At 44.0% G+C, this 8796-nt stretch overlaps 1 protein-coding gene across 1 annotated transcript; it reads right to left on the reverse strand.

Moving 5' to 3' along the window:
* Positions 1–231: 231 nt before the first annotated feature.
* Positions 232–8556, reverse strand: LOC100555021 (perforin-1). The gene is made up of 3 exons (XM_003223892.4): positions 4416–8556; positions 2498–3053; positions 232–1771 (listed from the first exon to the last, which is right to left on the reverse strand). Exons 2-3 carry the CDS (start codon positions 3043–3045, stop codon positions 616–618), a joined length of 1704 nt encoding a protein of 567 aa, XP_003223940.2. The 5' UTR covers positions 3046–3053; positions 4416–8556; the 3' UTR covers positions 232–615.
* Between the last annotated feature and the right edge of the window lie 240 nt (positions 8557–8796).

Raw genomic sequence — 8796 nt, forward strand, 5'->3', positions numbered from 1 at the left:
GGACATAGTCATAGATCATCTAGCCATACAACTGTCATGGAAGCTACAATAATTCCATGGGAATCCCAAGATATAGTGAATTGCTGCTTTAAAATAAGACGTGTATATTCTCCCACATTAATATTTTTTGTTCACTTCTTGCCTAGTCACACTCTGAAGTTGCTTGGTCACACATGTCCTGGTTTTCATGGCATTTACACTCTGCGTAAAAATGTTTTGAATTTCAATACCAACTGTCAATATTCACTTTTATTTCTGCAACATACAAATATAATACAGAAAGGAAATCTCTTCGCATTTATTTGTTTGCTTGGTGTGCACAGCATTTAATGATGAAAGGCCTCTGGGACAACATAAAAATTACATGTTTCTTCTGGCATTAACTGTGTAAGATGAACATCGGTTTTCTGTGGTTTAGGAGGAAGGAGATGTATTATATTTCAAAGACAAATAGCAAAGCTTGGAAAAGTCATTTTTCTGAGCCGTACGTCCCAGAAATTTTCATCCAGCATTGGCACTTCTAACTTTTTCAAACTGTGTCATAGCTATGAAATAGCTAGAACATTTCCAAGTTTGGATGTATCTACTGTGAGAGAGAAAGAGAGAGAAACCCTATCAGGGGGCTCTTGGTGCAATGGGATCTGCTTTGCCTTTACGTTGTAATAAGGCACCTGCATATTTTGGCTGCTGAGGGGCATAATCCAAACAATAGGGTCCACCTAGGTAGGGACCACAGACCAGTTGGTACTGGAAAAACAGACTCCCGTGGTTAAGATAACAAACAGTGCTTTGTGGTTTCCCAGCCTGCAAGGTGTAATCACATGACCCCAAAAGATCATCATCGTATCGATTGTCTTCATCCCAGACCTGTATTTTAAGCTTGCTGGTCTCCCCCAAGACCTGGATTATGCCTAAGTCAAAGTGGTCCTTCCATACTGGGTTGTTGTTGTTCCATATGGTGGACGTTTGAGTCTGCTTTCCTTGGTAGAACACCTTAACATAGGCATCAGTACTAGTTGTGTGGTCTCCCCACAGGTTGTGGGCACGTTGAATTGTCACTGTCAGCTTGCCTTGACCTCGTTTCCGGGAGCAGCACATGGAGTCAGTAAGACCGTTGCTGTGACACACACAGGAGCAGGGGTCTCGAGGGCTGCGGGTTGTTTCTGGTGGGCAAGGGTGGGTGCAGTTCCTCCACAGAGCCCTCTCAGTCACATACTCACTCACTGCTTGCCGCAGGCTCTCCCTCTTAGGGTGACCCTTTCGAACCAAGGTGTGGATGGGCTCCAGGGAGTAGGAGAGCAAGTCGGGCAGAGACTTGAGGCCTTCTAACCACTCTTTGAAGGACTCTGTGCTTTGGTCGTTGGAGAAGAGCAGGTCCACGTGACTCGCCCCACCCACAACCTCTGTGTGCCGCTCATTGTATGTGTTGTGGAAACTGCCCTTGAAGTTCTGCTTCTTCTTCAGTTCTTGACACATTTTGTAGCTGGAAGATGTCTTTGAGTTGCGGCTACCAATGCTGGCAGATGCCTCGAGGCTCAGGCAGTCTTTGACCTCATCAGCAGTCACCCCGTCCAGCACTGTCTCACACACCCGTGTTGCCGTCACATCTTTCATCCGGCCTCCCAAGCGAAGGTGGGTGATCCAATGGGTCCCGTAGGTGCCAATCAGTTGGTGGTATTCCAGCCGGGTGCCACGGTTGTATTTGAGAGGAAGAGTCTTCAAGGCATGTCTGAAATGCTCTGCGAGCTTCCGACGGTGGCCAATGCGGAGGCTACAAAAGAAATACAAAACCACCCAGAGTCCCAGGTCAGTACTGAATGCCTATTATGTATTTCCCATCACAGTTTTGCTTTGAGATGATTCTACACTGCAGAATTAATGCAACTTGCCATCACTTTAACTGTCATGGCTCAATGCTATGGAACCTTGGGAGTTGTAGTTTGGTGAGGCACCCACACTCATTGGTAGAGAAGGCTAACAATCTGTAAAACATTACTCACGTGATTCCATAGTCTTGAGCCACGGCAGATAAAGTGGTGTCAAATTGCATTAATTTTATTGAATAGATGCACTCTTGGAGATATTAAAGCATGATAATTGTTTGATAAGGGCATAAGGATCACTTGTGAAATCAGACCATAGGTTTCACTAGACAAGGATTTTGAAATTAGATCAAGAAGGGCAATAGTCACTTTATTCTTAAAAGCAAGACAATCCCCCATCCCACCACCCAATATCAGTGAGCCCAATACTTAGTCCTCAACTATAGGGCAAGAGGTTCTATAGATATTAACAGAATTATCAACTTTCTGAAGAGGAAATAATACTCATTACTCATTACAGTATATAAAAAGAAAGTAACTTTTGTTTTTCATTGTGTTGGTCATTAAAATATGGTCGCTTAGAAACATGACAGCTCCCAGTTGTCTACCTATAGGATTCCCCCATTATCAACTCTACTTTCCCCAGTTTTTTCCCCACCGCCTAATATAATCACCTGTAATATGAGCAAGACACTTCGTGACTAACAAAGGTATATTGGTCCTGTGAACTTTTCTCCATGCTGAAGTCGGCCATCTTAGAATGGGAGCCAGCCAAAGCCACCTGAACGTTGATCTGTGGCTTCACCTGAACATCCAGCTCGACTTTCCAGTCGTTGTCCACATTTGATCCGGCTGCTTGGACCGCAGAAATGCCAGAGACCTGAATTGAGGAGCGGAGGTTTTTTTGGCACGCCACTTTGGCCTCCCAGTCGGCAATGGCCAGAGGAAGCCTCTGGAGGGGTTTTCCATCCAGTAACGGGTTCTGGCACAAGGTGCAGGTTCCATCTGCTTTCTGCCATTGACTCATATCCAACACCTTGGCCGCCTTCCTCTCTAGCTTTGTTATATCAAACCCCACACCAGCCAAGCCATGACCTGGTATGAAGTGCTGGTGATCCTGGCATTCATCCTCAGTGGCTGTCCTGCATTGTGGAGAAACGCGGGTGCAAAAGAGGAGGAGAAAGTGCACCACAACAGCACAGGTAGGGTTCATGTTGAGCATTGCTGGCCCTACATAAAAAGAGAGCGGGGAGATGGTTAATTATACCAGGCATGGGCAAACTTTGGCCCTCCGGGTGTTTTGGACTTCAACTCCCACAATTCCTAACAGCCTACCGGCTGTTAGGAATTGTGGAAGTTGAAGTCCAAAACATCTGGAGGTTCCATTTGCCCATACATGATTTTTACCCTGCCTGTTTCTCAAGGGATGGGACTAAATCACATGTGTCAAACTCAAGTGCTGTGGGCTAAAACCACCCCATCAGTCCTTTTATATAGCCCTATATACAACTCATGTATTCCTCATTAATAGACATCACAACTAGGGTGATGGGTGTTGTGATACAGTAACATATGGAAGACTGCAATATGTTCTGTTCAGTAAAGAGAGTGGGGTTTGAACTTAGACACAAGGCTTGTTAATGTGGTTTTTAGCTTTAATCTTTCTCCAACTTCAGAGCCACAAGTTCTGTTGAGTTGGAATTCCCATCATCCCCCAATCACCAGGGAGGATATTCAAAAGTGATGGGAGTTGTCATTAAATAACATCTGGGGACCCAAACTGGGTAAAAACAAAAGAGCATCAACTACTATGTAAAAAGATTATAATTGGTCCTCTCAATCCATGGATTATCCACAGTCCTTTGAAGGCAACCATAAGGCTGATGTGGCTCTCAATTAAAATGATTTGACAGCCCTGCTCTGGAAATTACTATGAACCTGAGAGTTTGGCGGGGTTTCCACCGAAGTCCAAAGAAAGCTATGAGAAGAGCAGGATGTTCAAATAGGATACGATACATTCACACTGCACCATTACAGCTGTCTGATAATGCTGTTAAGTGCTACAGATGCTGGGATTTGTAGTTTGGTGAGGTGTTTAGAATGCTATGTAGCCCATTCTCCACAAGTAGAGGACCCTGGGAATTATTATTTTTTTGGTGGGAGGGGGAGAGAAAATTCTAAGTCTGCCAACCCCAACTTGGAAATCCCAGGATTTCTTGGATGGAGTCATGGCAGCTGGAGAGACATCAAAGCATCATAATTGTATAGTGTGTCTACATCCTATGAATTAATCTGTATAGTGTAGTAGTTTGAGCATTGGACTAAGACTCTGAGTTCAAATTCTTGCTCAGCAGAAGGAGGCATGGGAAACCTCCTCTGAACAAAACTTGCAGAGGAAACTCTACGATGGGGTCACCATAACTAAGTTGACTTGAAGCACATAACCACAATACCACTGTCCTGGACCTGTGGTAGTATCCTACATATTCTTCCAGTCCTCCTCCCCATTCTCACAAATGGAAAAACTGTTAAACACACCTATATTTATTTCATTCATTCTTCTAAAAATAATATATTCCTTCATGTGCCTACCTTTGTCAACTACAGGAGACAAGGAAGTTTCCAGCCTTTTCAGTGCATGTGCTTGACAGTTTAACCAGTCCAAATGTTGTGTATATATATTGTGTGTGACTCAACCACTCCCCCAAAGACAGGATGTCACAAGGGGAAAAAGAAACCTAACCTCAGAGGTAACACCTCCGTCATCAACGATCAAAGGAGCTTGAGAAGTGGATAGAATGTGTGATTCTGAGGTCTGCACTCATTGCTCACATATTAGAGAGCAATGCACACCAGATGAAACATGACATGTGGGGAGAAGATTATCAAAAGTCTCCATCTCGACTAATAGGCTATTTCTCAACAAGATAAAATAGTGAAGACGTTTACTTCTTGGGAGGAGAGCAATGGCCAACCTTGACAAAATAGTGAAAAGCAGAGACATCACATTGGCAACGAAGGTCAGCATAGTCAAAGCAATGGTATTCCCCATAGTAACCTATGGATGCAAGAGCTGGACCATAAGGAAGGCTGAGCGAAGGAAGATAGACGCTTTTGAACTGTGGTGTTGGAGGAAGATTCTGAGCGTGCCTTGGGCCACAAGAAGATCCAACCAGTCCATCCTCCAGGAAATAATGCCCGGCTGCTCACTGGAGGGAAGGATGTTAAGAGGCAAAGATGAAGTATTTTGGCCACATCATGAGAAGACAGAAAAGCTTAGAGAAGAGAATGATGATGGGGAAAATGGAAGGAAAAAGGAAGAGAGGCTGACCAAGGGCAAGATGGGTAGATGGCTGGTATCCTTGAAGTGACTGGCTCCACCTTGAAGGAGCTTGGGTTGGCAATGGCTGACAGGGAACTCAGGCGTGTGTTGTTCCATGAGGTCGCGAAGAGTCAGAAACAACTGAATGAATTAACAACAAACAATATAGAATTAATGCAGTTTGACACTGCTTGAACTGCTATGGCCCAACACTATGGAATTATGGCCATTGAAATTTGGAGAGAATCATAGAATCATAGAATAGTAGAGTTGGAAGAGACCTCAAAGGCCATCCAGTCCAACGCCCTGCCAAGAAGCAGGAAATCGCATTCAAAGCACCCCCGACAGATGGCCATCCAGCCTCTGTTTAAAAGCCTCCAAAGAAGGAGCCTCCACTACAGTCCGGGGCAGAGAGTTCCACTGCCGAACAGCCCTCACAGTGAGGAAGTTCTTCCTGATGTTCAGGTGGAATCTCCTTTCCTGTAGTTTGAAGCCATTGTTCCGTCCTAGTCTGCAGGGCAGCAGAAAACAATCTTGCTCCCTCCTCCCTATAACTTCCCTTCACGTATTTGTACATGGCTATCATGTCTCCTCTTAGCCTTCTCTTCTGCAGGCTAAACATGCCCAGTTCTTTAAGCCTCTCCTCATAGGGCTTGTTCTCCAGACCCTTGATCGTTTTAGTTGCCCTCCTCTGGACACATTCCAGCTTGTCAACATCTCCCTTCAACTGCGGTGCCCAAAATTGGACACAGTATTCCAGGTGTGGTCTGACCAAGGCAGAATAGAGGGGGAGCATGACTTCCCTGGATCTAGATGCTATACCCCAATTGATGCAGGCCAGAATTCCATTGGCTTTCTTAACAGCTGCATAACATTGTTGGCTCATGTTTAACTTGTTGTCCACGAGGATCTTTTTCACATGTACTGCTGTCTAGCCAGGCATCGTCCCCCATTCTGTATCTTTGCATTCCATTTTTTCTGCCGAAATGAACTATCTTGCATTTATCCCTGTTGAACTTCATTTTGTTAGTTTTGGCCCATCTCTCTAGTCTGTAAAGATCGTTTTGAATTCTGCTCTTCTGTCTTCTGGAGTGTTGGCTATCCCTCTCAGTTTGGTGTCATCTGCAAACTTGATGATTGTGCTTTCTAGCCCTTCGTCTAAGTCGTTAATAAAGATGTTGAACAGAACCGGGCCCAGGACAGAACCCTGCGGCACTCCACTCGTGACTTCTTTCCAAGATGAAGACAACGCATTGGTGAGCACCCTTTGGGTTCATTTGCTTAGCCAATGACAGATCCACCTAACCGTAGTTTTGTCTAGCCCACATTTTACTAGTTTGTTTGCCAGAAGGTCGTGGGGGACTTTGTCGAAGGCCTTACTGAAATCTAGACACCAGCACTGCTTGGCAGAGAAGGCTAAAGACTTTATAAAACTAAAACTCCCAATGATTCCATAGTATTGAGTGATAGCTGTTGAAGTGATGTTGAACTACATTATTTCTACAGTGTAGATGCACCCTGAGACAAAGCAGCACATGTTTTGTATATAAAAGGGCCTACATTCAATTTAGACAAGTTGAACAAGTTAGACTCTGAAGCTGAAAGCAGGGATTGTCCCTAAGAGCTCCTGAATAGAATCTCATATTTCAAGGTTGGAAGTTGAATAACCTTCCAGATGTAGATGGACTTCAACTCCCAGCAGCTCATATCAGCATAGGTAATGCTGATGTATATTGGGAGCTGTAGTTCTACATCTGATAGATTACTTGATTCTGACAACTTGTCACTATAATTGAATATATGTATTTCATACAAAGGTAATAACTACATGTGGAAGCTCAATAAACTGTTTCTGTCATGGGCGTCAGTCTTGTTTTTCAACCATAGGAATATTATAAAACAGCTCTCTTCTGTGTTGGGTGTTATTGTTTTCACACTTCCCACCACAAGCAGCATAAGAAATGGAGGTGATGATCAACAGTTCAGATTGTGATACATGAGGGGAAATGGTGGGCCAGAGAAAACACTGAGAAGATGCAGATATGAAAGACAAGGACAAGATATGAAGGAAAGGCCTTTTTGTAGAACGAAACTCCAAATAACAGCATTTTTTCCCTCTTCAAGAGCATCCTCCCAACCAAGTTTCCACCATGTCTAGTATGCCAAGAGACCATCTACTTTTCTACGGATAACAGGCGTTGCTGAACTCATCCCTATATAGGTCACCACCATAAACATGTATTACATGGCCCAACCACAAAAGAAAAGAGTATTGGTTTTTAGTCATGTTCCTGGGGTTATTTGGGGCACCGGTTCAGAAAATTGCATTGGATAGACCACATCAGCTATAATTTCTTAGATATGGTTATCATGATTTTCTCTGGGCAAGCAGATACTGGTAGAATCATTAATAGTTGGAAGAGACTATATGGGCCATGTAGTCCAACCATACGTTCTGCACCTCAAAAACTAGAGTGGATAGGGGAAATCTGGTGCCATTTTTGGATTCATCAGATCAAATATATCCAGAAATGGGGTTAATATTTGAGGCACCAAATGTGTGTTGGCCAGTGGTAGTTCATAAGGTGTCCCCTGGAGATTAGTATTAAAAGGCTACAGACATAAAATTAGCTGGTTCATTCAGATCAATAAATGAATAATGTTGAGTATAGGACAGGCATGGGCAAACTTTGGCCCTCCGGGTGTTTTGGACCAACTCCCTACCGGCTGTTAGGAATTGTGGAAGCTGAAGTCCAAAACACCTGGAGGGGAGAAGTTTGCTCATGCCCGGTATAGGATGTTCAGCTCTTGTGCGAGTGTGTATGTGCCTTCAAGTTGTCCATCAACTTATGTTGACCCGATGTATCTTACAGGGTGGAAGCTCTTTCTTCTGAAATACAGCCCTAGATATCTGTTGTCAGTCTTCTATCCAAGTATTAATCGGGATTTAACCTGTTTTGTTTCCAAGATCAGATGGGATCTAGTGCCTTTTAGCTCTTACTCCCATCCCAAACATCTCGGTCTCTTTTGCCCCCTTAGAGTTGCTAATCACAATGTTATGACGCCAGGTATGGCCAAAATGGGGAGGATTGCAGCCGGTTGAGACCTAGCAACCCACTGCCTCCGTTCCTTGCTGACTTCCATTCTGAAATATTCACAACTTCTTATTTCTTCAATCTTTGTGACTTTAGCTGTTGCGTTAAATGGTGCCCTATATATAAAATGACAAAATCAACATTCGCTTCTGGAGATTTTACCATTTTTAAGCTGTGGGTGGTTGAGCCCAAGGATACAGAATCCATGGACATGGAGGGACAACACTAATGTAATAACTCTATAGTGTGAATGGGCTGCTAGTAAATTATAGTAGTCCAAATCAAATGTAACTAAATTCATCATTCCTTTGTAAGGACACTAGCTGTGCCCGGCCACGCGTTGCTGTGGCGAAGTCTGGTGGTCTGGGAAATAAAGTATTGAGGAATTGGTGGTAGTTAAGGTCAAGGGGAAAGGTTTTCCCCAGACATTAAGTCCAGTCGTGTCTTACTCTGGAGGTTGGTGCTCATCTCCATTTCTAAGCCAAAGAGCCGGCGTTGTCCATAGACTCCTCCAAGGTCATGTGGGATGACTACACGGAGCGGCGTTACCTTCCCG

This window comes from Anolis carolinensis, chromosome 6 (assembly GCF_035594765.1).
Source record: "Anolis carolinensis isolate JA03-04 chromosome 6, rAnoCar3.1.pri, whole genome shotgun sequence".
Lineage (NCBI taxonomy): Eukaryota > Metazoa > Chordata > Lepidosauria > Squamata > Dactyloidae > Anolis > Anolis carolinensis.

What these genes read in the sequence shown, in the direction of transcription:
- LOC100555021 (XM_003223892.4), bottom strand. Translation starts at nt 3,045, where the DNA reads ATGCTCAACATGAACCCTACCTGTGCTGTTGTGGTGCACTTTCTCCTC. An exon ending in GTGTCTTGCTCATATTACAG is followed by an intron (nt 1,772 to 2,497) that starts GTGATTATATTA and finishes TTTCTTTTGTAG; the next exon opens with CCTCCGCATTGGCCACCGTC.